The sequence below is a fragment of the Hippoglossus stenolepis genome, chromosome 17 (genome assembly GCF_022539355.2).
Source record: "Hippoglossus stenolepis isolate QCI-W04-F060 chromosome 17, HSTE1.2, whole genome shotgun sequence".
Lineage (NCBI taxonomy): Eukaryota > Metazoa > Chordata > Actinopteri > Pleuronectiformes > Pleuronectidae > Hippoglossus > Hippoglossus stenolepis.
In genome coordinates this window covers 2,026,933-2,053,002 of record NC_061499.1, presented here as the reverse complement: position 1 = coordinate 2,053,002, position 26,070 = coordinate 2,026,933, and the positions used below count along the sequence as shown (strand labels likewise).

The window sequence follows — 26,070 nt, the reverse complement described above, 5'->3', positions numbered from 1 at the left end:
TTTTGTGTATGTGAATCTCTCGCTGTGATGGAAGTTTTCTGCTGAAGGACAATTTAATTTAGATTTGATTCGTCAGTGGTCGTCTAGATTATAAAAAAGCAACATTTAATGGATGAAAAACACGTTGACTGTTGTCTGTAATGTTGTTGTTGCCCAGCAGGTGGCGCTGCTCGAACAAACAACCTTTAGTCAAAATAGTGATTCCAGTTTTCCTGCTGCTGCAGTTTTAGACCTTTCAAAGTAAAAGCATATTCAGTCCCTATCATTAATTCACATTTATTCATCATGTGAATTATTTAGATTTTTGAAAAATTAAAATCAGGGTTATGGCAAAGTTAAAATGTGTTAATGAGGCCAAGGAGTTTAAAGAGTTCATCTTCTAATTAACTACATGAAACAAGATGCAGGATTATAATTGGACACAATCTATCTGTGTTTATTTGTAATCTATGAGTATTTCTACTTTGCACAAATCTACCTTCTTCAGGGTTTTTATCAAACAGAAAACACAGAATCAGAAACAGTCCCCACAACCAACTTCACCCAACGTGCCAGTGACGTCTGGTCTGTTCCTCTCCGAGCTGCTGGACCCACATTCCACTGCATCTCGTCCACTTCCTGCTGCGTCGCTGACTGAACAAGTCAAAGGTAGAGAGAGGAGGGGACGGTTTGTTCTGCTGCTCCCCTCCTGAGCTCGTTACCACAGGGAGTTATCAGGAAGTCAGCTAGCCCTCTTCTGTCACACTTCATTAGGCCGGATTACAGGCCCACGACTTACCCGGAGGAGGAAGGAGAAGCACCCGGGCTCGTTACTCGCTCGCTGTCGTAACGGCCCAAACACTGAACTCAGGAACAAGAGCTCAGAGCAAAACTTCAGGTGATGGTTAAAGAAGACTCGAGTCGCTGAGTCATTACAAAACATCTGCTTCTCTTTCTTTCATGTGTGTTTTCACTCGAATATTAAATCATGTTCACCCAATATTTAGATTCATAGACTTACTTGTTTTGTGCTTAATTCTAAAGCAGCTTCACCGTCTTGATACAATAAAGACTTAAATTACTTGATCTGTGAAGTTTGACTCACAGAATTTCTTACTTACTTATTAATCCTCCTGGTAGAATAATAAATATGATTTTGTTTAGCTGTCATACTGTTGTAAGGCGACCTCTAGTGGCTGACGTTAGGGGATGTTAGTTAAAGGAGCGACAGAGCCGGATGTTCGAATCCCGCGTGAAACGAAAAGTCAGCTTTGTTTCTTTTATTCATATATTTCTTAAGGTAACCATGGTGACAGAGGTCTGGTTTATCTGACACGTGTAAACTCATTCGAGGCTTGAGACAAACGTCCTTTATGGTCGTGCATGTTGAAGGACCTGTTTCTGCGTCTGCAGGTCCTCTATGGTCCTCGTGACGTACGTACATGTTGTGTTATTCAACACATTTCCAGTCCAGTGGGTGGCGCTCTGTTGGTTCGGTTGCTAAAAAGAGAAGAAGAAGTGGAAGAACGTGGACGCTGGTTTTGAAGAGAGGCTGAGGGAGGACGAATAGAACAGAGGCCAACTTCTTGAATTACATCGCATTTGATAAAAAGGCCTATTGCGCATTACCGCCACCTACTGGAGTGGAATTGAACGGCAGACCAACGCGGACCTTCATGTACGTGTGATCGGAAACAAGTGGGCAACTCTCAACGCAGAGTGGTCAACCCGTTGCCCCTCGTGACTGAGCAGAAAACGTTGAGGACGTGGACACCGTGGATCAAACCCAAACCTGAGCAGCGCCCCCTGCAGGGCTTATATCAACTGAAATTTAAACCCATTGAAAAGAGACATTAATGAGACATTACAGTCTTTTCTTTGACGTTTATATTGATCCATTAATCCAGTTCATTCAAATCAGCAAATCATTCAGAAAGAAAATGTGTATTCGATATGACTGAAACAAACCTGAGCAGGAGGTCGTTATGTGCCTTGCTCCAGGACACTAAGGGACCGTGCAGGCATTTAACCTGTGAGTGTTTGACCAACAAATTAAACCGACAGGTCTCACAAGACTTTGAAACGCTGATGTCGCTGCATGAAGTCAACGAGGCCTGAGCCAAAACCTGCTGCTAAAAAAAAAGAGGCTTAGTGTGAAAGTCGTGGCTGCAGGCGGCCGTCAAACATCGGAGATGATCTCAGTAGCGAGTCCGTGATGCAGGAGGGGAGGAGCCAGAGCTTAGAGCTGAAACCAGGCAGCGTTACCTGAGCACCCAAACATCTGCCAGCTGTTTGAGCATCTGGACAAAGGGACGAGCGGCTCGGACATCGTGACGCTCGTCAGTTTAGAGCTCGTTCTTTGTATCAGCGAGTCCTCTGTCATCATGTCTTCTACAGATGGATGGAGACAAAACTCTGGGGGAAGAAGGTGTTGAGTGACCTTTGCCCTCTTATACCTCATTTACACCAATTTAACGGGTCTACGCAGGGTTTTTAAACCACTTCTTTCCCTTCGCCAGTAGAGGAGTTTCTGTTTCTTCCCCCGGTGAGTCCTGTTTGGTCACTGCAGCGTCATCTGACACAGGAGTGAATAAACCAAATGAATCCATTCACGTTGCAGACTGAAGATGTGAGTGGAGCTTTGGGTTAGCCCTGACCAGTGGACAAGAGGCTGAAAATGAAGCCTAAACATCTCAGATACGAAAGCTGCCATCTTGCGCATGTTGTGCAGTCGTGATCGTGGAGCCGCATAACGAGATCCCAGTGTCAGCTGTCAATCATCACGTCTCAGCCGGTTTTTATATCATCAAATAACTGATTCAAACCAAACTGATCAGAAACACTTGAACAAACATCAGAGAGATAAGAACGAGCTGAAATGACAGAAACCATCTTCATTTATTTAATTTGTACTTAGACTTTTAGTTTGGTCCATGTTCCGTCTGCAGCCAGCCACCAGGGGGCGATCCAGATGATGTAGCTTCACTCTTAGGAGCTGTCCTTCTATATTTATAGTTTATAGTTTATTTGTTGCTCTCAATATCACAACTATAGATTATTTGACCAAATTCAGAAATCAATGTAAATTTTTCTATTCTTTAAATTTTCTTTTAATTGTTTTGAATCATGAGGATTTGCTCCCACATGCTGAGGGGGCGGGATCTATAACCTATACTGCTGCCAGCCACCAGGGGGCGATCAAGACGATTTGGCTTCAGCTTTGGGATCTGACATGTCGTCCATCTTTCTGCAGTCTTTGTTCTATCTTTATAAACCTGATTATTAAAGTTCTGGCCTGTTCCTCTTCATTGATCATTGAAAACACGACTGTGGATCAATGTTCCTCTGATTGATGATCATGTCTGAGTGGAGGTCCCCAGCTTTCCTAGAAGAAGAGGGCAGATTACGGGACGCCAGGGGGAGGAGGGCGGACCCAACGAGATGATCTCTCATCGTATAGATACCTGCTTGGTGTCGTCACTCATGTGCTGTGTCACTTCTCCTCCTGTCTCCAGATCTGGAGGAACTTTTATCTCCAAACCTTCCAAATAAGAACTCATGTTTTACCTCGATCTCTTTTGCTTTGCAGCTGTTCGTCACGGAGCCGCTGCCACGTTCGTCCGTCCCCGTTTCAATCGGAGGCAAAACTCAACTGCATCCTGATTCTTGATCCACTTTCCATCTCGGCCCTCGGCGTGTTTCAGGTGTGACGCACGTTTAGGCTGAACTGCTCTAATTCTCTAACGAGATTGGCCGTCCCCGGATATCCCATTAGACCCTGATTAACTGGGCTCAGCTCATTAGCTCTGACAAACCAATTCACCTCTGTCAACCTCCGACGCTCCAGCCCCGCTGCTGCATCCAGACAAAGAAACATGTGCTGCAATGCAGCCAATCAGGCGTCAGCTCACCTGCAGAAACATAAGGAAATGCAATCACGGCATATTCCTCTTAAACCAATAAATCCTCATTTATCTGTATTTAAACTTTTAATTTGCACCTTAAACTCATTAAAACTCAATAAAACAAGATCGATTTTTATTCTTTCATATTAATTCCCATGTTTGTTTCCTTCCCTCAGACGTCCACCGTCTTATATTCTCACATTTCCTCTCCACCTGTTTCCTTTCTCCTCCGGCCTCGTTCTTTCATTTCTTCACCTGCTCTTGTCTTTTGACCTCATAACCTGATTTTCTTTCTCCAATCGGTTTACCTGCCTCCTCTCGCCATCGCTCCCTCTCCCCGTCTCTCCTCCCTCTCTCTCTCCTTGCCTCTCTATTTCCATCTTTGAGCTTTATCCCTTCATCCCTTATCTCCTTCATCCCCTCCAATCCTCATCTGTTCTTCGCTGTGGAGGAAGGGAGACAGAAAGAGAGAGTTTTTCACCAGCACAAGCTGCGAGCAGTCTGCCGGGGGAAGAGCGTCGGAGGAGCCAGTGAGCAGGTGGTGCACCCTGGGATTGTGGGATCTAAAAAACATTGAAGGGGGAACGCGGAGCCGGAGGAGTCTGGGAACAAGTTCAGAGGAACCGGAGAAACCACGTTGTGAGTGGAAAAGGTGAGTTTCTCCTTTTTCTCTTGTTCTTCTCTTCCAGAACTTCCTCTGCACTCGGGATCATTTGGAGAAACACTGAGCTGCATCTTTTCATTGTTAACGAAGAGAGTTCACAGAAAGAGAGTGAGTTTTTTCTTTTTGTGAGATTTTAAAACCAGCAGGAGGATTTTTACTTCAATGTGCAAAACGGCAATTTATGAGAAACTAATGTGGAACCTTCTGCCTGCAAACAACTTCTTGCATTTGCAGTGATTTTGCAGAAACTCACATTTTCCTTCTTCACTTTTGAGTTGTTTCATAAAAGGCAGCTACCATCTTGCACACAAACTCTGCTTGAGTCTCTAAATATTGAAACTGGTTTCTTGCATGCGATAGAATAATTGATCAGTCCTGTCCGAGGCTGTCATGATTCCTTTAACCCTCTGAAGGTGATCTTTGGATAGTAGGGAAGCTGCTAAAGAGGATTGGTGCCTCAGGTGTAGCAGCAGTAAGCTGCAGCCTGATCTTTCACATGAGGCCAAGCCTCCACCAGCTTCCTGCGCAGATCTCCTCCATAGTTTCCAAAGCTGCTACTGCAAAGTTTCCAGCGAGGAAAACTTCAAGACATGTTTCAGCTTTGGGGAAATCCTTTTCACAGTAAGATGTTCATGGAGATGTAGAGGCCTCATCATCATTTCCCATCATGATGGAGGAGGAGCTCCCTGACGTTTGGACGAGAACAGACCATCCACGTCTCCCACCGTCCACACCCTCCCTCTCCCTCTGATCCCGAGGTAAAGAGCAGTCAGTAATCGGATGACAGGAGATTTGAGCGGTAAAGCTTCCCTCAAGATCTCCTGCAGGGATTTAAAGGCCTGGAGCAGCCCGTCCCAAACCTCCATCCCTGCTACTGGCCCTCCTGTATCCTTCACCCTTCACCCTGCAGCCTGCACCCTGCAGCCTGCAGCCTTGACCCTGCCACAGGTACCTGCATGTGGGCCACATCCTAAACCTTCACCTGTGCTCTGGATCCTCAAGTTTCCGCTCTCAAAGATTCCTTCTAATTAAGCATCAGGCATCAAGTGTATCAGCAGCTCAAACTCCAAACTTTAGTAATTTAAAACGATATCAAATCATGTTCTGCAAAGGTCTGTAATGTTTTTCCCGACTTGTCGCATCTCGTATTCATGTTGCAACAGGAATTTAAACAACAGGTGATTGAGGCTCCTTGTTCTTTTCTTTGCATTTTCTCCATCGTGCATCTTTTATGAAGGGACCTGGTTTTGTCTGAACATCACGTGACGCTCTGTGAACTCTCCTGATTACCGTCGATTAGCATTAAACAAAGTTCCTTGGCAGTGGGCAGAGTTTTGCTGGCAGGTAATTGGTGTTAAATTGGCTTCTTCACTTTGAACTTTAACAAATATTTAGCATTAAATATTTTACACAGCTTGTGTTTCAACAAGAGTAACGTTTAAAAAATAACACAAAGCTTCGTACAGTCTGACGTCAAAATGGCCGACACCAAAGATGATCATGCAACACCTTGAATGAAAGAACGTGATCGAGACAGTTCATGAAAACTAAGAGAGGAGATTTTATTGTTTATTGAGCATAAAAACTCAGCAGCATTTAGAAATGTACCGATAACGTCCAGGGATTCTTTACATGCCCATATTTTATACTTCAACATGAGATAAAATATTGATTAGCTTTAGCTTCCTTTGTCACTTCCTTGCTTTCTTCTTTCCTAACTTCTTCCCCTTTCTCCTTTCCTTAAGCTTAATTCCTTTCCTGCACCCGTCCACTTCACTTCCTGTCCATGCAGAGCATCTCCCCTCATCTCTCCATCTCCTCCCTTCGCTCCTTCACATCACACGAGTATTGGAGCTAACAGTGTTACAACTTTGCAGGATTACAGCCGTCAGGTACGTGTCTAATCTTTGCCCGAGACACGATGTCAGTGACTCCCTGATCAGGATCAAGGCGTCAGGGTCACTGATGTTCAGAGCTGATCTCAGGGTGAAGTCGTGTCCTGTCAGGGTCACACACGAGGACTCAAGTCGTCTTATAGACAAACTGGGACAACAAACATCCCTGTAACCCGTCCAACCTCCTGTTTGTGCAAAGACTGTCAACCAGAATCGCCAATTAACTAATTGTTTCCTCCTTTTCCATCTTTTCTCTCATTCCAGAGTCGCAGCTTCGTTTTCCGTCAGTAACATCCCTTAGCAACCGTCGCCATGGCAGCTGAGAAAGCTGAAATGGATGCACTGAAAAAGGAGTGCGATGGCCTCCGTGCACAGATTGAGGTGAGCGCCTCCTGCAGGTGAAACATTTATTAACATATGTGAAGGCGTCACGAGGCCTGATCACAGAAAACAGGAGTTCAATGTTAAACTGTTGTAGATGTTCCACCAAGACAATCAATCATTAGTCGATCATGATTTATTTGTACATCAATTTCCATACGAATAATGTGACACAGAGTGATTCACAAAATAAAAGTAATAAAAATAATACAACTACACACTCATCTGCCCCATTCACGCTCAGAACAATAATAACAGGAAGTGACGTAACGTTAAGATGAATCTGAATCTGGCAACAAGGAAACTTAAAGACACGTAAACAAAGATAAAATAATAAAACACAGACAGAAAGTTAAACTTCCTCACTGACCTCTCTCTCTCCACCCCCCCCCCAGGCGGCCCGTAAGGCTGTGAACGACGGCAGCATGACCTCAGCAGCAGGGGGCGTCGACTCTGTGGGCCGAGTCCAGCTGAAGCTCAGGAAGACGCTCAAGGGCCACCTGGCCAAAATCTACGCCATGCACTGGTCAGCTGACTCCAGGTGAGCACGCCGTCCGTCCCAGCGCCTGTTTACAATCAATGGCTGTATATATGTAACATGGACAATGCAGTTCCACCTGCTCATATCATCAAATAACAAATTAAAACCAAACTGATCAGAAACACTTGTGTTTTAGTTTGGTCCATGTCCCATCTGCTAACATGGAGGAGCTAAATGAGTTAGCTTTACTTTTAAGCTAACTCATCCAATGATGTTCAATGAGTTTCACAATCGGTGCTGTGTTGTTGTTTTTTATTTTTTAAAGCTACGTTTAACATTTCAAAGTGTGAATGTTTGATTGAGTCTCATTCAAACTGTTTCCTGGTGTCTCGCAGGCAAATGGTCAGTGCGTCACAGGATGGGAAGCTGCTGGTGTGGGACACCTTCACCGGCAACAAGGTGAATCATCACCGTCTCATATAGAAAGTCTCTATATCATATTAATCTATAATTATAATCTGTTTATCACACAAAGTTCAACTGGTCCTCACAAAGTGTGCAAAACAAACAGGAATGACAAAGCTTCCTGGTGATGTCATGCTATGACATACTGAAGAGTTGTTATATTCCACCTTTAATTTTAAGATGTTTCAAGTTTAGTATGAAGTTCAAAAGTTCAAAGTTTGAATTTTTAGAATTTGAAAGTTGAAATTATGAAATTTTAAATTTAAAGTTTGAATTTTCAAGTTTCAAGATACTACTTTGTAGTTTTAAACATCGCTGGTGCAACAATCCGTCTTGATGTTGAACTTCATGGTTTAACTGAGTTACTGGTGACAACACTGGTTGGTGAAACCGGTTGGACTAGTTAACTAGTCCCCAGCTTCTAATCCTCCAATAATCCCATTAGTCTGGATTTCATAGTTTGAGTTCATTTGTCAGGGATGTTTTCAACCTGTCAGGAATAAAACTTATATTATTGAACAATTTAAAAGTTTTAGCCTTTTTCTTGTGTTTAATGTTGTACCACGTATGAAAGAGTTTGTAAATGAACTGAACCGGTGCTTCCCAGCTGATTGCCGTCCCACTGAAGTCGGCCTGGGTGATGAGCGTCGCCTTCGCCCCCTCTGGTAACCTGGTGGCCAGCGGGGGTCTGGACAACATCTGCACAGTCTGCAACATCAAGGCCGCCAGCCCCAAGACCCTCAGGGAGCTGGACGCACACACAGGTGAGGATGACGCCGACGGAGGACGGACGGATGAAGACACTGACTAAACGCTGGCTTGTCTCTCCTCCTCCCAGGTTACCTGTCCTGCTGCCGTTTCCTCAGCGACACTGACATCCTGACGGCCTCTGGTGACACCACCTGGTGAGTTCATCGCTTTGCTTTTCGCCACCGGACGATAAACTTTGTGAATTTCTTTTATTCGTCCAATCTACACACAGATGTTAACAGCATCTGTTGAAATACATGTTGAACCAGGAGTCTAGATGAAAACAAGAAAACAAAACACCATTACACACCATGCGAAATGGATTTTTTTAAATAAAAGAAATACATGTGAACAGTGCGAATTAGTCCAGATCTGGAAACAGACCTGACCCACTGTCTCCTGCCCCCCCCCCTCCCTCAGCTGCCTGTGGGACCTGGAGACCGGTAAGCAGAAGACCATCTTCACCAATCACATCGGAGACTGCATGTCGCTGGCTCTCTCCCCCGACATGAACACCTTCATCTCTGGAGCCTGCGACTCCCTGGCCAAGCTGTGGGACCTGAGGGAAGGGACCTGCAAGCAGACCTTCAGTGGACACACCAGCGACATCAACGCCATCGCGGTGAGGATCCACAGAAACAACACACACACACACACACACACACACACACACGCATCAAAACCTCTGATCAGAGAGCAGCTTCAACGACTCATCCTGTCGTGCTGTCTCCTGTGGATGTGAACAGAGGTGTCGTCCAGTTAGCAACACAACGACAGGATCAACTAAAAGGGCCGTCTGGCGTGTTGTCCTCTTCTTCTTCTTCTTCTTCTTCTACTGTTTAATGCTGTCTCTACTTCCTGTGATTGGTCCAAAAGTCCAAACTGGTCTGAGGAACCTTTCACACCTGATGTTCAGGTTCAGACTGAACTGAAGAGTCTGAAGCTCTGAACCAAACCAGGTGTGAACGAGTCCTGAGTCTGTAGCAGGTTGAGTTTTAAACTTTGCTCCTGGTTCCAACACGACTCACGTGTATTAGTCTGGGAGACGATGGAAACTTTAACCAGTGTATTTAGTGTCTGGTGGAAGCAGCAGCAGATCATGTATCACATGAAGATCATTTCTCCTCCTCCCTCGCTCCTCAGTTCTTCTCCAATGGACACACCATCGTCACAGGCTCCGACGACTGCTCCTGCAAGATGTACGACCTGCGCTCTGACCAGGAGGTGATCAGCTACCAGGACAGCAGCCTGAACGCCGGCGTCACGTCTGTGGCTCTGTCCAACTCAGGCCGCCTCATCTTCGCCGGCTACGACGACTTCAACTGTCACGTCTGGGATTCTCTGAAGGGAGAGAAAGTCGGTGAGTGAACAACGAACAAACATCCTTTAGCTGCTCGGAGGAAAATGAACAGCAGCAACAGGTAGAAAGAAGAGTTTAGAGTTTGTCTGAGGGAAGAAAAGAAAATCATATAAATATAGTAATGCCACGAAATGAACACATCTCCTCTTCATTCCGTTCTTTTGCTTCATTCCCCTTCCTCCTCTTCTTCTTCCCTTTCTTCCTTTTCTTTATTCTTTCCCTTATGCTCATCTCATTTATCTTTCTCTTTGTTCGTGTAATTTGATATATTCCTCCTCTTCTTCCTCTCCTCTCCCCTTTCCTCTCTGTTCCTCCTCCTCCTCTTCCTCGTCCTCCAGGCGTTCTGTCCGGCCATGACAACAGGGTGAGCTGCACCGGCGTCCCTGAGGATGGGATGGGAGTCTGCACAGGATCCTGGGACAGTTTCCTCAAGCTGTGGAACTGAGGTCGTCCCGGGCGGAGGATAAACACCAGGAGGAGGAAGAGCAGGGGGGGGAGGAGGTAGAGGAAGAGAAGTGCGGTTGGGGGAGAGCTGACTGAGCAGACCTTCCTCTCTTTCTCTCTCCCTCTCCCCCTCCTCCTTGTTCATGTATGCAAAACGAGAGTCTGTGAGTGAGTCCGTTGTGTAAATGGCATCAGGCATCAGCAGTGAGTGATGCATCCCACTGCATGTGCACCAGTTTCATTACATCCAGACCATAATTTAAAAAATAAAAACGTTGATAAAAAATAGTGCGTTATTCAAAATGAGCAGAAAATAAGCTCCTATCGATAATGTCAATTAAACACGTAGATGTTTGACAATAACAAAGAAAGAACACATATTGAAAGTGAGGCTGTAGCATTACAGATTTATTTTTATCGTCTTTGACCTGCACTTATTTAGATGAAATATTGATATGTACATTTATTTCCATTTTATAGATTTAACTCACTAGATAAAGAGTCGATGTACAGTGTCTATTCTTTTTTTTTTTTTGGCTGCACATATCCACAGTGTATGTGTATGGTCATGGTACGGCCGCCATCTTGGGTCCCCTGCTCACGACCAGCAGCCTTCGATCCAAGATGGCTGCTGCCGTTTCCCCGTCTCACCTGTGAAACTCCGACGCTGTGTAAACACTCTGTAAAGACCTGTAAACTGTATTTTACTCCCCCGGGTTCAGCTGCATTTTGTAGTACTTTTACACACATGTGCAGTTCCTCTGTAAAAAGACAAAATGTTTGTTGAAAATCTTTATAATAAACATAGAATTCTGCATTAACACCATGTCCGACTCTGTGTGTTTGTGTTTCGGTAGCTCGGCTGAAGAAGACATTTTAAAAAGTCATGTTTTTAAGATAGGGTGTTATTTTGAGTGTGTAGTACATGTAGTTGCAGCTCTAAACCGCCAGGGGGCGCAGGTTTCATCATTATCGAGGTCACAGTGAACTAGACTGAACCCAAGGATCCGACGGGTGGATCCCTCTCAGGCCAACATATCCCAGAATTCATTGCGTTCGACCTTTTCAAACCAAGGAGACGCCTCCGAACTGTGACACAGCTACAGACTGCAAATAAAGATGGACGACTTGACAGCTCCCTCAAGTGAAGCCAAATTGTCTCCATCGCCCCCTGGTGGCTGGCTGCAGAATAGGTCATAAACCTGGTAGAAGACATTAAATGAATGTTTGTCAAATATGTTTTTTGTGATTTGTTCTGATCAGTTTGGTTTGAATCAGTTATTTGATGATGTAAAGATGAGCTCAGACGTCGTGATTGACAGCTGAGACTCGATACAGCCCAATAACAATGAAAAACTTTATTAACTTTATTTAACACAGTTACAAAGTGCTTTGCAAGTTGAAAATGTAAAATTGAACAGCAAACAATGTGAAACACTTCTTTAAAGATCACAGAGCATTAGAGCACTGATACGTAAATACATAATGTTACAGGGGAGAAAAGAGTAAAAACAAGATCAAATAAAAGTTATAAATAATAGTTGATAACTTGGAAATATGTGTTTAAGAGCGATTTGAAAGAGGATGTTCACATAAGAGATAAGATAAGAAAAGATAAGATTAATATAAGATAAGATAAGATAAAATGATTGACTGATTGACTGATTGATTTTAGAAGAAGTTGAAAAGTAGCGAGCAGCTTTTGATCATCTACAAAATCAAATGTATTCAATTATTATTGTCTTTTGAAATACGGGGAGTTACAAGTATAAAAGTAATCTAGTAGTTACTAGTGACAGCTCAGGGCTGGAGGACATGATGTAAACAGCAGGGGGCGCTGATGCACCTGGAGGGGAGCTGTTGGTGTCACCTGACTCACACACAGACACACACACACACAGTCACTCGCACACCGGCCGGTCTCCGTCCCTGTCCCGGTTCTCCTGCTCTTCCTCCTGCTCCTCCTGCTGCTCCTCCTCCTCCTCTCACCGGGAACCAGCCGCTCTCACTCCGTCATGTCGACCCGCAGCTTCTTCGTGGGAGGAAACTGGAAGATGAACGGAAACAAGGAGACTCTGAGCGGGATGATGGAGAATCTGAACACCGCCGACCTGCAGGACACCGGTAGAGGGGGAGAGAGGGAGGCGAGAGAGAGAGAGGGGGAGAGAGTGTGTTATTAACTACTCAGATTCTCTACTGAAGAATAATTTGATCCTTGAAGTTACTTTTTTATTATTTCCCTTTCCTCTCATTTTGAACTATTTAAACGTAAACTACTATAAATATTATTTCCATTTTTATTTCGTGGTTATTTTTCAAAACAAGACTTGATTGTTCGTGATTCCTTTTCAAAATAAGTGTCTGGCTCAGGCTCCTGTAACCCGCTCTCTCTTCGATGATTTAATCTGCCGAGGTCGTTCTTAGACGTAATAAAGATGGACGCCATGACGGCTCCCTCAAAGCGAAGCCAAAAGCATCTCCATCGCCCCCTGGTGGCTGGCTGCAGTATAGCATCGTTTCAGGTGGATTTCAGGAAGAAAAGATAAAACATTACGCTCCCCCTGTTTTTCAGAGGTGGTGTGTGCGGCGCCCTCCGTCTACCTGGACTTCGTTCGCTCCCGTCTGGATCCCAGAATCGGCGTCGCAGCGCAGAACTGCTACAAAGTGTCCAAGGGGGCGTTTACCGGAGAGATCAGGTATCTGACGTTTCATCGGACAGAAAAACAAACACAGGCTTTTGTACGATTTTTATTTTAACACCATCGAGGAAGTTAATGTACGCACAGTTTGTTTTCAAATTTAAATATGTAAAATCAACAGTATCTTGTGTGTCGCCCCCTGCTGGCAGCCCGGACATGATAAAGGACTGCGGGGTCGACTGGGTCGTCCTGGGACACTCGGAGCGCCGTCACGTGTTCGGAGAAAGCGACGAGCTGATTGGACAGAAGGTGAGACGCCTCCTGTGATGTTTGAAGGTCGGTAAGAAGGAAGACGAAGCTGGTGACATGTTTCCCTCGTGGTCCTCAGGTGGCTCACGCTCTGGAGGGCGGTCTGGGTGTGATCGCCTGCATCGGGGAGAAGCTGGAGGAGCGAGAGGCCGGAGCCACCGAGGAGGTCGTGTACGCTCAGACGCAGGTGATCGCAGGTAAACAGTATTACTGTTAATTTACTTCATATTCGTGTTGTCTTTTTGCTTTACACAAAACCACGCTCTCAGATTTCTCCACCTTTATGTTATATGTAAATAAAGTTTTGAATTCTCTGTTAATAAATACGATTTTATTGATTATGTATTGAAGTCGTCTCCTCGCTGATTGTGAATGTGTCGTTGGTCTCCGCTGCTGAACAAACCTCCAGAGACACGATCGTCTTTAAATCAGTTTCAGTGTCGTCGATGGATACGCCATCGTGTTGAATGGCAGGAAATGAATTGTGTTGTGTTTTTGTGTTGTGTTGTGTTGCAGAGAGCGTGAACGACTGGGAGAAAGTGGTGCTGGCGTATGAGCCTGTGTGGGCGATCGGCACGGGGCGGACGGCCACACCTGAACAGGTAACAGAGAACACATACGTTCGGCGACACGGGTAAATCACGAGATTTCATTTTCTGTTCAAAACCAAAATAACCACAAATGAAAACTGTTTGTTTGAACTGTGTGTGTGTGTGTGTCTGTGTGTGTCTGTGTGTGTGTGTCCAGGCTCAGGAGGTCCATGAGAAGCTGAGGGCGTGGCTTAGAGCCAACGTCTCTGACGACGTGGCCGACTCTGTTCGCATCATCTACGGAGGTCAGTGACGATTCTTCTCATTTACAGTCAAATGGATCATAGGGCTCCGTACGCACTGGGGGGGCGTGGATACAGTTTGATTGACAGCTAGTACCGTCCAAAGTCTTTAGTTGATCAAACTGAAACCGTGAAACCTGAGAGACAAACGCAGGATATTTGAGACAAGACTCGTCCCTGGACTCGCTGACTGGTTTGGATCTGTCCTGTTTCTGTCCGTCCTCAGGCTCGGTGACGGGAGACAACTGCCGAGAGCTGGCGTCCCAGGGCGACGTGGACGGCTTCCTGGTGGGCGGAGCCTCTCTGAAACCAGAGTTTGTCGACATCATCAACGCACGTGCGTAACGGACGCAGGTTCCATCAGGACCGATGAGAAACACACGTTCAGTTCGTCACGTGCTCACGTCCGTGTGTCTGCAGAGTGTTAGGTAAATAAATATCACACAGTTGTGGGAATTTAGCTTTTATTTTATTTATCATATTTACAGTTAATCTACTTTTTGTTGTTTCTATAATTGAACCTTTATTCTGAGGCTTTAAAAGTCTTTCTACGGGACAGGACTTTATCAGTTTTCAGTTAAAGCTTCTTCACGTGATCTGCAGCAGACGATCAGGTTGTGTTGTGTGTTTTTAAAACAGGTTCACACTGTTGTAATGTTGTGTTACTGATGGACGGCACTAACTGTTACTTCAGGGTCCATAGCAACAAAAGCTCAGACAGAATTAAATGAATCACATGATGTAAAAAATTAAATATAATATTAGAATCTGTGTTTTAGGGGCTTTTATTGTGAAGTCGCCACCGTAGACACAATAGATGAACTCTGCACTTTGCTGTTGTGTTTTTGACTCTGGATTTATGACCAATGTAATAAATAAACTAATAAATTAATGAAAGGAAAAGTAATATTGTATTTGGTGTTTTATTTGCTGCATCATCTCGTCACTACGGATGAAGCTCCTGAGGATTCACTGCACAACTAACACAGACACACAAAACAACACAAACACATTTTTTTAACTGTGATTGAAATTGTAAATTACCATCTTTTTATTATTTCACATATTTTCACATTATTTTCAATGACAAGCGTTTTTGTTCGTTCATTTATTCTTCTTTTTCAACGAAGCTAATTCTATGGACATTCAGGAGGAACCGAAGAAACAAGGAGGTTTAGATCATTTTTTTTTTTTCTTCAGACAGAGATTCAAGCATGAAGGACAAATAATCAAAATCACATCAGGAAGAAAAACAGAATCCGACTCGACGGGAGGAAAAGTAGACGAGGAGAGAGAGAGGAGGAGAGAGGTGGAGGAGTGCAGGTGTCTCAGTGTCCAGGACAGAGGTGGACACGGAGGACACACGTGTTCGGGTGTTTGTGTAGTTTTCACTCGGTCGGAAACGGCCGAGTCGTGTTTCTGCAGAGGCATCGTCCTAACCCAGTCACGTGCTTCACTTCACAGGATTCTATCATTTCTCTGCTCGTCTCCGCTCTTACAACAATAATCGGGATCTTTGCAGCTCTGTCCTCGTTAAAACTACAGTAACAGTGCATGTCTGGCTTAGAAATGTTATATGTTCATAATATTCCCCTGCATGTGCGTGAGCGTGTGTTGCATCTGCCGACTGTGCATGTGTGTGTGTGTGTGTGTGCAGCATCGTCTTCCTACACATTTAAAGTCCAGTGCATATTTTATCTTTGTCTTTTTTTTTGCTTGGCTCTTTAGCTTGTGTGTTTTTTAATGAATCTTTCTTTGTACATGGCTCATTCCCTGTTTGTCGTGTCTGTGAGTGTGTGTCTGTGAGTGTGTGTCTGTGAGTGTGTGTGTGAGTCATTCATCCGTCCATCTGTCGGTTTTCACAGTGCACTGGGGTTCCTGAAGTTATGGCCTGCGAAGCGAGCCTGGTCGCCCAACTCCTCCTCGATCCTGCAGAGAAGAGAGGAGACGAAGAGAAGGGACGATGTGTGAGAGGGGAAGACAAGATGAAGACGAAGAGGAAGACGAAGAGAAGGAGAAGCAGGGAGGACGATGGAGAGAAGATGTAGAAGAAGAGAAGAGTAAAGGGAAATTATTCAAAGTGGGTTGAGAGAGTTCTTCATTTTAAGTTGAACACACATTTTATCAGCTCTGGAAACGACTGCGATGAAAAATGCTCAAAGCTCCTGATTAATGGACGAGCTCCGTCCTCACACCACGTCCCACCAGCCCCTCTGGCTAAAGTCAAAGAAGACGTCTGTTGTATTTCGAGATGCTAACGAAAGACAAACACGAAGTTTTGACCACATTCATCGTTCTGAGGCTCTGACGTTTCTCTGGTGGAGGAGGAAGCACGGAACAGCCTGGCCTCCATGTTCTCTGTCCACGTCGTGTCTCCACTTCCTGGTTTGAGAGCTGGTGTCTGACTCCAAGTGCACAAGATGGCAGCGTTCGACTCCGGGATCTTTTGGATCATTTCTGGATCGAAGGAGGAGGTGGAGAAGCGTCGTCCATCTTTGTTTTCAGTCAAAGGTTTGTAGTTTATTCTATTTGGCTCCACATCTTTTGATTTCATGGGGATTTGATGACAACTTCCTGGTGTAGACTATGAATAACTACTTACTGTGTGTGTGTGTGTGTGTCTGTGTGCACTTGACTGCAGTGATTAGCGTTTATCGCTAGTTAAAGCTCCTGTAAGTCTCTCCACCCTCCACCTCTCTGCGTCTCCTCAGCAGTCCGATGGGATTACACCGCTGAGCTGATCCTCCTCCTCCTCCTCCTCCTCCTCCTCCTCCTCTTCCTCCTCCTGCCTCTGACTGGCTCGGACACATCGGATGACGTCAGCGCTGCTGTTGCCTGTCATGTCAATTAGCTCCCGATGCTAAACACTAAGACCCGAGGAGCCTGGTTGTGGCTCAGCTGCCGCCCGAATTGGCAAATACCAAACAAAGGAAAATTGATTTTTAAATCAGACTCAGTGTCTTTGAGACTGAAAAATACATTTTACTCCCAGACTTTCTGATTCCAGAGCCGACCACTGACCTCATCAGCTGGTTGTACTTGGCCAGTCGCTCAGATCTGCAGGGGGCGCCGGTCTTGATCTGCAACAGAGAGAGAATCATCAGCGACGTCGTCACGTGTAGAATCAGATTTTCTGTCCTGATGATCTGAAGCTTTTGTCTGATACGTGAATCATGTGGTGGAGACAGTTGTGGTTTAGGTCCAGAAAAGGAAAGTAGGTCAACATGAGCGGGGTGTCTGTGTGTTTTCTATGGTTGTGAGGACACTGTGGTCCAAATCACTCAAGATATCACCGACTCTCTTCACCCGTCATTCAGGACCGGGGTCAAATCCCTGACCTGATGGGGCAGGTCAGGAAACTTTGTCTTCTATACAGACGATGGCAGAAAGAGCTTGAGAACCATTAATGTGTGTGTGTGTGTGTGTGTGTGTGTGTGTGTGTGTGTGTGTGTACCTGTCCGGTGCACAGTCCCACCACCAGGTCGGCGATGAAGGTGTCCTCCGTCTCTCCGGAGCGATGGCTGACCATCACGCCCCACCCGTTGGCCTGAGCCAGTTTGCACCTGAGAGACAAAGAGCAGGGACGAGGTGGAACCGTTACCGACAGGAAGTGTGAGCGACGCTTTGTGTTCACCGCTGGTCGTCGAGTCACGTGACTGGTGAGAACCAATCAGGAAGAGAACGTGGGCGTCATCGTTTACAAAAGTCTCAGTTTCTCCACAGAATATATTTATAAGAATGGACGTGGACTCCAAGTCGGTAAAGTGAAGGTCCCTGAAACCTGTATTCTCTTAAATGACCAGCAGAGGGCGACTCGAGTGGTTGTAAAAAAAGAAGGCATCATATAGTTTATTATAAATATAGTTTAAATCTTAAAATTCTAAGTTTAATCTCAACGTGTCGACTTTATTCTTAAAATACAAACTGAAGCTGACATGTTTTCTTCTGTTCGGCCCTAATTATCTTCCGTAGCTGTTAGATAGTATGTTAATCAGATTGTGGTTTATTCATAACTCATGTGACACGTTGACCCGCTAACCACATGAAGATGAAGACGCGTGTTACAGGAATCACTTCATCTGTCTCAGCCCCTCCTTCATCCTCCTCTTCATCATCTTCATGACTGATGGCTTCGCAACAACCAGAGTGACGTCTGGTTTACCTCGAGATTTACAAGTACACATCGTCCCCGCAAAGACATAAACAACCGTGAGACACATGTACACAACCGTGCTGGTCGGCTGCTTTTGATTGACAGCTAATCTTCACACTAAAAAACCTGCTGCCACTTCCTGTTGTTAATTTATCGTCTCGAAGGTTGTTTGACGCAGCTCATCTGTGGCACGAGGTCAACATGGCTGACAGGGAACAACTGATGTGCGTGTCTGTGTGTGTGTGTGTGTGTACGTGTCTCCAGATGTGTGACTGAGAGCAGCTGTGTCTCTGTATCTGTATCGTCTCAGCCAAGATGGACGACCTTCTTCGGCCAGTCCAAGGTCGAATACGTACGCTTGTATGGCCTCGGTGACGGAGCCGATCTGGTTGACTTTGAGCAGCAGGCAGTTGCAGGCTCGCTCCTCGGCAGCTTTCTCTATCCTCTTGGGGTTGGTCACCGTCAGGTCGTCGCCGACAACCTGGATCCCCACTCGAGCGGTGAGACGGGACCAGGCCTCCCAGTCGTCCTGGTCAAACGGGTCCTCGATGGACACCACTGGGAGGAGGACAGGAGACGGACAGAGTTAAAATGAGCCAACAGCAGAATGTCTACCTGGAGATGAAGAGATAAAACTCCTCCACCTGGGTAGTTGTTGACAAAGCCCTGGTAGATGTCGGCCAGCTCCTCCGCGCTGATGTGTCTCTCGGGGTCTGGTGGGGATTTGAAGTCCAGGTCGTATTTGCCATCGCGGTAGAACTCTGAGGCGGCGACGTCCATCCCGACCACCACCTTGTCCGTGAAGCCGGCCTTCTCGATGGCGGTCTGCAGCAGATCCAGAGCTGGAGGGTGAGGAGACACAAGGAAACACAGGATGGAGGTGATGGAAGATGATTGAGCTTTGTAGAGACAGAGGTGAACATGTAACCTCCTCGGTGAAGGTAACACAGGCTCCTCACCCTCGCTGTTCTCCAGGATGTTGGGAGCGAAGCCGCCCTCGTCTCCCACGTTGGTGGCGTCCTGACCATATTTCTCCTGGATCACTCCCTTCAGTGTGTGGTACAGCTCTGATCCTATCCTCAACGCCTCCCTGGCAGACAGCGCAAGGGTAAGAAGAAATACAATTCTACACGTTTGTGAAAGGGTTTGAAAGATGAATTCTTACTTGAAAGATTCGGCTCCGACGGGCAGAACCATGAACTCCTGCATGGCCAGTTTGTTTCCAGCATGAGATCCTCCATTTATAACGTTAAAGGCCTGAGGAGGAAACAGAGGAAAGGAGTTAATACGAGACTAAAAACCTTTATCTCTGCTGCAGATGGTTCATGTGTGTAGCTGTTGTGAGTTTGTCTCTTACAGGAACCGGCAGCACCAGCTCTGTGTTTCCAGCCAGGTCGGCTATGTGGCGGTACAGGGGGACGTCTTTCTCCGCTGCACCGGCCTTGCAGATGGCCAGAGACACTCCCAGGATGGCGTTGGCCCCAAACTGAGCTGTTTGACACAAGAAGGGACAGGAAGTGATGTAACACTCGGTACGCCCTCTCTCTGCATTTAGAAAAAAACTATTTAGTCATTTATTTGAACTTTATTTTTGCTCTTTATTTTAGATTCAGTTTGATTTAACTTTCTTTATAACACAGGTTTGGTTTCTTTTTACTTGAGCTTCAAATTTAAAATTTTTTTTGCAGAAGTATCACACATTTAAACAAATATACAACACGAGTATAGTTTTTAACGTAGTTGTTTGAAGACCTGCTCTCTTCCTTTTTCTTACTTCACTTTATAAACTGGGATCAAATGTGTTAGTGTGATTGTAAAATAATAAAAATAAGAAGAGTGAATAGTGTTTAATTTGTGGCGCTGCGTTCTCGAAGCTCGTCTGTGTAAATCAGTTAAAGTGAATTAAACTCGGCTGCAGTTTATTCTGACAGGCTTCATGTTCTGGATCAAATTAATTTCTTCTAACACCATTAGTTTCTGAGCTGTTTGCTTTGCTGCCTGAAACGATTAGTGTGCAGCTGAAGTGTGGAGACGTGAACGCAGCCTTTATTTATTGAGGACGTGAGTTTGCTAAAACGTGTCTGGAGCAAGACTCTGAGTTTGCTCGGCGTCTGTATTCATGTCGATGTTTGTTTTCTGACTCACATTTGTTTTCCGTGCCGTCCAACTCGATCATCATGTTGTCCAGCTGCTCCTGCTCCGCAACGCTGATGCCCTGCAGACACACAGACACACAAACACACAAACCCATCATGTGACCCACGTCAGGCTGTCGGGTCACGGTCAACACAACATGCGTGTGGTGGTTACGTGTCATCAATTTACACGTTAACCAAAAAAATCAAAGCTCAAGTTTGGTTTGAATTATAATATTAGTTATTTGATGATGTAAAAACAGGCTGAGACGTCATGATTGACAGCTGAGACTGACTCCTGATTGGTTAAGCAGGTGTTTGGACGGGACTCGCGTCGCGCACACACACACACACACACACACACACACACACACACACACACACACACACACACACACACACACACACACACACACACACACACACACACACACACACGCAAGTTCATGTAGACTCTGATGTAACACTCGGCTGTTTTTTCCCAACAGACCGATCACAGTGGTTCATCTGCTGTAGAGGAAAAATACCCATGTTGCACTGCTGCTGATATCTGAATCATACTGTTGTACAACATCACACAAACACACACACACACACACACACACACACACACACACACACACACACACACACACACACACATGCCTCATTCAATTATCCTCCCTCACGCTCACATTTTTTTTATCTCACAGACACATTATCATCATTATTCACAGCCTCACACACACACACACACACACACACACACACACACACACACACGCACACACACACACACACACACACACACACACTTGTCTCCAGCATCTCTGACAGCGGAGCCTTTATCTGGTTGTCGCAGCTTCCTGTTTATCCAGATGTGATTGTCATCTGCACATTGATCGACTGCATCGATGTCTCCTGACAGATACAAACTGATTTAATCTGACTGTGGACAAGTAAAGAGACATGAATACAACGTCCCAGATGTCTCTAAAAGGACGTTGGAGTTTTGAAACCTCGTCCCTCAAATACAGATTCTACACGTTCACGTGAGGAAACAGTTTATAGAGACTGAACTTACAGAGGCGATAAGAGCTGGAGCCAGACTATCGTTGATGTGGCCGACGGCCTTCAAAACACCTGCAGGGGGCAAATGAAGGAATCAGTCAGAAACAGAGAGAAATTAAAATCCTGCAGCAGCTAGAAGAGAAGAAACTGCAGTGAGAGTCTTCTTTTCTTTGTCTTAAACCAATAACCTCGAGAATTAACTGGAGATCTGCAAACACCTTCATGTTTTGGGTTTTCATCTTCCTTCCATCCCTGAAAATCCCAAATATAAAACCACAAACAGCAACTTCCAACAGATAAGAAATCTCAAAGGAGCAGCTGGAACTACAGATGCAGATGTTTCCAAAGAATCTAAATGTCCATTGTCCACGTTGTTGATTTGTCTCCGTACCTTTGCCCTTGTAGCGACTCTTGTCTCCATCTCGGAGCTCCAGAGCTTCGTAGATACCTGTGGATGCTCCGCTGGGCACGGCCGCCCTGAACAGACCTGAAACACAAGGACCAGGGGAAAAGGTTTAAAGGGACGCTACGTAGCTGTGACCGATCAACAGCGCCCCCTGCAGCCACGTGGGGGGGATTCATTCTGTTGGGCTCTGTGTCCGATATTCACTCAACTATCACACTCACTTAAATCAAGAGGAAAGATTGATCCACTTCTCTGTCATCACCGGTTTGAAATGATGCTTTTAGAAGTATTAGAGTAGATTTTTTGATCGATTATATTAAATCTTTAAATTTCCCTCAACTGAGAATTGATTGAATTTGGTCAAATGAAAGTTATTTTATGTCATTCGACCTTTACAGCCGACAAACGTTTTACTAATAATAATAATAATAACACGTGTGCTCTTGCATTGCCGAGCTTTGAATGGAGATGATGAATCTGAGCAGATGTTTTGTTTCTCCCTCTGATGTTTAGCTCATCGACGCTCACCTTTCTCTGTGTGAAGGTCCACTTCCACAGTGGGGTTTCCCCGGGAGTCCAAGATCTCCCTGGCAACGATGCTGACGATCGACATCCTGAGAGGGAGAGAGAGAGAGAGAGGGAGAGGGAGAGAGAGAGAGAGAGAGGCTGTAATGATCTACACCTGCTTCACCTTCACACACATCGAACATGATCTCTGCTAGAAGACAGAGACGTAACAATAACAAGAGACGTTCACGGGTGAGAAGATCTTTTAAAGGAGAAACCGTGTAATGAAATGAGTTCATGCTCCAATGTTCAGAAAGAAAGACTGAAAAGAACATCGTACGTTTCCTTTAACACGGAGCAACATGTCAGAGCCGACGAGAAAATCACAGCTCACCACAGAGGAACACACACACACACACACACACACACACACACACACACACACACACACACACACACAGACACACACTGCAGTTACTCTAAGGTTTCTGGAAGCAGGCTGCAGTAAAACTCAGTAAATTATGCATCTTTCTTCTCGAACACTCAGATCTGCAGAAGAAGCTCTGTTGGTTCCGCCTGAACACACACACACACACACACACACACACACACACACACACACACACACACACACACACACACACACACACACACACACACACACCCAGAGTCTTTAACTTCCTCTAATTATCTTGTTGAAATCTTTCGTTCTTGTTTCTTTCTGCACGGTAAATAAGGTTAATCGTTTCTATTATTAAATCCTAATTACAGTATTCTGTGTCTCCTGTTCACTGCGGCTGCCTCGTCTGTCCCAGGAGACGCCGGTTGGAGAATCCTGCAGCTCCACCGCAGGAACCCGTGAATCTCTGGGAGCCTGTGGACGCTTTGAGAAGCAGCTGGAGCACGAGAGTCTAAGTGGGCCAGAGCACGACAGCAGCAGCGATCTCACGAGACCCAGCGAACCAGTAGCAACGAGCACTGGAAGTCGCCTTCACACAACGTGTCCGTAAGCTGCAAATCCCTGTTTCTGATTTCTGACTGGTCATTTATGTCGTTAAAGATTAGTTTGATTAAATAAAAAACATCATTACAAACTACTAAAGTTCTCAAGTGACTATGAATGCTATAAACATCTAAATGTAAATTAGATTTTATCCATATGTCCTAAACAACGGACTCTTTAAGAAGAAGGACGACATGACGGCTCCCAAAGGTGAAGCCAAAGCTTCTTGATCGCCCCCTGGTGTCTGAATGCAGTATAGGTCAAACCCTGCATCCTCCATGTTAGCAGATGGGACATGAACCAAACTAAACATCCAGTAGATGTTTGTGTTCATGTTTCGGATCAGTTTGGTTTTAATCAGTTATTTGATGATATAAAAACAACCTGAGATATCATGATTGACACCTGAGTCTGACTGGTGATTGGTCGAGAGTGTGCACGGCTCCACCCCTCGATCACCAGAGTGCAGACGTCATCAGCGCTTGATATTTTGGCTTCAGGATAACGACGTGTCGTCCATCTTTAGGTTCGTTCTCGAAATGGGTCGTTTCTCTTTCTGAAAACCTGAACAGCTTCACATCACGTGAACTTATGATTCTGTTATTACAGATTCATTCTAAGTTTCTGGGTCACCATCATGAACCCTCCAGAACATAGTCCTCATCGTCATTTCACTACCCGACGTTAATCCATTCCCTGGGTGTTTCCCCTCCTCATTTGTATTCAGATCACGAGACTCTGCAACGATATGTCAAAAGAGAAAAAGGCCTTTCATGCCGTGCTCGTCTCCGCGCTGAATGAATACTTCATTGATCTGTGCAGAGCTAAATGTGTCTCGCTGCTACCTGGCGGAGCGGCGCCGCTGGAATGAGCCTGTTCTTCATTACAAAGACAGAGCGACGGAACTTCAGAGCTGAAGCTGAGTCGCCGGCTTCAGACGCTTCTTCTCTCATTAAACCTCTTTGTTCATCGGCACAGAAGGAGGCAGAGGATCCGTGGAACACAGAGGAGCAGGGATGTGGAGCCTCTCTGACAGTCTGAGTTCTTACCTGTTCATAAGTTATCAGCTCTCACTAGCAGGTTCACGCACATTTAAAAAACTTGCAAGGATCAATCTGACGTTAGTTGAGAAACTGTGAAAGCTCTTTGAATCAGATGTGAGCAGTGATCCTCCTCCGCTGGAGAGACAGTTTGTTTGGTTCCTTCTTCACAACAGACTCAGTTTCTCATCTTTTCAAAGTCCGGATCCTGACGATAGTGTGGAGCCGATGAGACAAAACATCGAGGATGTGTTTTTTGTGAAACTTTTACTAAAGTAAAACTAAACACGTTCCTCATATAACACAAGAGACAGATCTTCTGATATCCACCATCTTACGTGACACAGAGACTAAAGTTATTACTTTATGCTCGTCTTACAAAACTCTCCTCATAATGTTTATTGCTTTTCCTTGTTTCATTTCCTCTGACTCTCAAACACAATCTGTTTCTGTCAAACCTGAAGTGGTGAAAACACATTACTTCTCCTCCACTGGGACACCAACATCCGTCCTCCTCCCTCTCACAGTGCGTGATCAGTTCATCACTGGGGCCTCGTCCCCCGTTTGCTGACGCTTCATTACGACACCTGAGAATTTTCTGCTTACACAGTTCTGAATCACAGCCGGAATGAAGGAGTCAGCAAGATGTGCAGAACAAGAAACAGCAGAATCTGAAGAAACATCCACACACTGGAGAGTCAGGGGGACTGAAGCGTGGGTGATCTTCTACTGGACTCTATTTCACTATTCTCTCTCTCTCTCTCTCTCTCTCTCTCTCTCTCTCTCTCTCTCTCTCTCTCTCTCTCTCTCTCCCTCTCTCTCTCTGCTGTGTTTTGAAGCCCCACCCTGTTCTGCTGCAGTTTTCCAAACACCGTCTCCTGAGGGCGGAGCAGCAGTGAAGCTGTAGCATCAGAAATCCTCTTGTTTCTACACTTATTTCGTGTTTCTGATCAAATCCTGGATGCATTGATATGAAGTTATTAATGTTTCTGCACCAGTGAAACTCATCATGCGTCATCTCTCTGGAACCAACCGGGGCCACAGACCGTGTGTCTGGAGTTCACGGCTCTGAGGCCTCGACCTGAAATCTGCATGATGATGTTTCACCGGTAATATTTAGCATTGGCACCATGTTAGCGTCGGGGGTTAGCATGCTAACGGTTCATAGAATGGAACTCAGTAGAGAGCTCCGCCCACTAGTCCCCACGAATCCCCTAAATATGATTATTTTAAATTAAGCTTCATGAGAAAATCTTTCTCACAATGTTGAAGAAAGCAGATTCGGATCAACACTAACATTTTATGAGTTTCTCCCTGACGCATAGAATTGAAATTTAAGTTTGGTCCGGAAACATCCGATTGAGATTATTGTGGCTTCTGGTCCCGACTTTGTTTACGTTGAATATAATAATACATGAAAAAGTAAATTTGATGAATATAGAAATACAACAAGCTGGTGATTTATAATTCAAAGCGTCAACATCATGTAAAGGAGTAAAACAATCTTCATTTATTTCCCCTTTAATATTAAACTATTTTAAGTATTCATGACAGCATCTGAGGATTCGCTGCACGCACTCATCTCATTTCCATAAACACATGTTCTTCCTTCCCAATCTGTCGCCGCCCTCAACAAATTCATCTCGTCGCTCTGGTCTCCATCCCTCGCTCT

The 26,070-nt window shown here is 45.2% G+C and overlaps 3 protein-coding genes across 4 annotated transcripts in view; 2 read left to right on the top strand and 1 right to left on the bottom strand.

Moving 5' to 3' along the window:
- The first annotated feature begins 4,291 nt into the window (after window positions 1-4,291).
- Window positions 4,292-11,150, top strand: gnb3b (guanine nucleotide binding protein (G protein), beta polypeptide 3b). Its single transcript, XM_035182677.2, has 9 exons — window positions 4,292-4,536; window positions 6,708-6,824; window positions 7,220-7,365; window positions 7,701-7,764; window positions 8,378-8,534; window positions 8,609-8,675; window positions 8,941-9,142; window positions 9,664-9,880; window positions 10,219-11,150. Exons 2-9 carry the CDS (start codon window positions 6,756-6,758, stop codon window positions 10,323-10,325), a joined length of 1,029 nt encoding a protein of 342 aa, XP_035038568.1. The 5' UTR covers window positions 4,292-4,536; window positions 6,708-6,755; the 3' UTR covers window positions 10,326-11,150.
- Window positions 11,151-12,194: 1,044 nt separating this feature from the next.
- Window positions 12,195-15,011, top strand: LOC118124656 (triosephosphate isomerase). The gene is made up of 7 exons (XM_035182698.2): window positions 12,195-12,448; window positions 12,897-13,020; window positions 13,173-13,272; window positions 13,352-13,469; window positions 13,789-13,874; window positions 14,020-14,107; window positions 14,331-15,011. The coding sequence occupies exons 1-7, from the start codon at window positions 12,340-12,342 to the stop codon at window positions 14,447-14,449; spliced, it is 744 nt and encodes a 247-aa protein (XP_035038589.2). The 5' UTR covers window positions 12,195-12,339; the 3' UTR covers window positions 14,450-15,011.
- A 2-nt stretch (window positions 15,012-15,013) lies between these two features.
- LOC118124644 (gamma-enolase) overlaps window positions 15,014-26,070 on the bottom strand; it is a 14,538-nt gene continuing 3,481 nt past the window's right edge. For both annotated transcript variants that reach the window (XM_035182679.2, XM_035182678.2), the window contains exons 2-13: window positions 22,377-22,462; window positions 21,834-21,929; window positions 21,456-21,514; window positions 20,403-20,472; window positions 19,615-19,748; window positions 19,423-19,514; window positions 19,217-19,347; window positions 18,902-19,099; window positions 18,614-18,815; window positions 17,559-17,667; window positions 17,126-17,184; window positions 15,014-16,033 (exon numbers count right to left, since the gene is read on the bottom strand). In XM_035182679.2, the coding sequence (XP_035038570.1) occupies window positions 15,964-16,033; window positions 17,126-17,184; window positions 17,559-17,667; window positions 18,614-18,815; window positions 18,902-19,099; window positions 19,217-19,347; window positions 19,423-19,514; window positions 19,615-19,748; window positions 20,403-20,472; window positions 21,456-21,514; window positions 21,834-21,929; window positions 22,377-22,461 (1,305 nt within the window). In that variant the 5' untranslated portion in view covers window position 22,462 and the 3' untranslated portion in view covers window positions 15,014-15,963. The remainder of the gene's footprint in view (window positions 16,034-17,125; window positions 17,185-17,558; window positions 17,668-18,613; window positions 18,816-18,901; window positions 19,100-19,216; window positions 19,348-19,422; window positions 19,515-19,614; window positions 19,749-20,402; window positions 20,473-21,455; window positions 21,515-21,833; window positions 21,930-22,376; window positions 22,463-26,070) is intronic.

Coding starts and splice junctions, on each gene's coding strand:
- gnb3b (XM_035182677.2), top strand. CDS start 6,756: ATGGCAGCTGAGAAAGCTGAAATGGATGCACTGAAAAAGGAGTGCGAT. Junction 7,765..8,377: donor ACACCTTCACCGGCAACAAG/GTGAATCATCAC, acceptor GGTGCTTCCCAG/CTGATTGCCGTCCCACTGAA. Junction 8,535..8,608: donor GGAGCTGGACGCACACACAG/GTGAGGATGACG, acceptor TCCTCCTCCCAG/GTTACCTGTCCTGCTGCCGT.
- LOC118124656 (XM_035182698.2), top strand. CDS start 12,340: ATGTCGACCCGCAGCTTCTTCGTGGGAGGAAACTGGAAGATGAACGGA. Junction 13,021..13,172: donor GCGTTTACCGGAGAGATCAG/GTATCTGACGTT, acceptor CCCTGCTGGCAG/CCCGGACATGATAAAGGACT. Junction 13,470..13,788: donor TCAGACGCAGGTGATCGCAG/GTAAACAGTATT, acceptor GTTGTGTTGCAG/AGAGCGTGAACGACTGGGAG.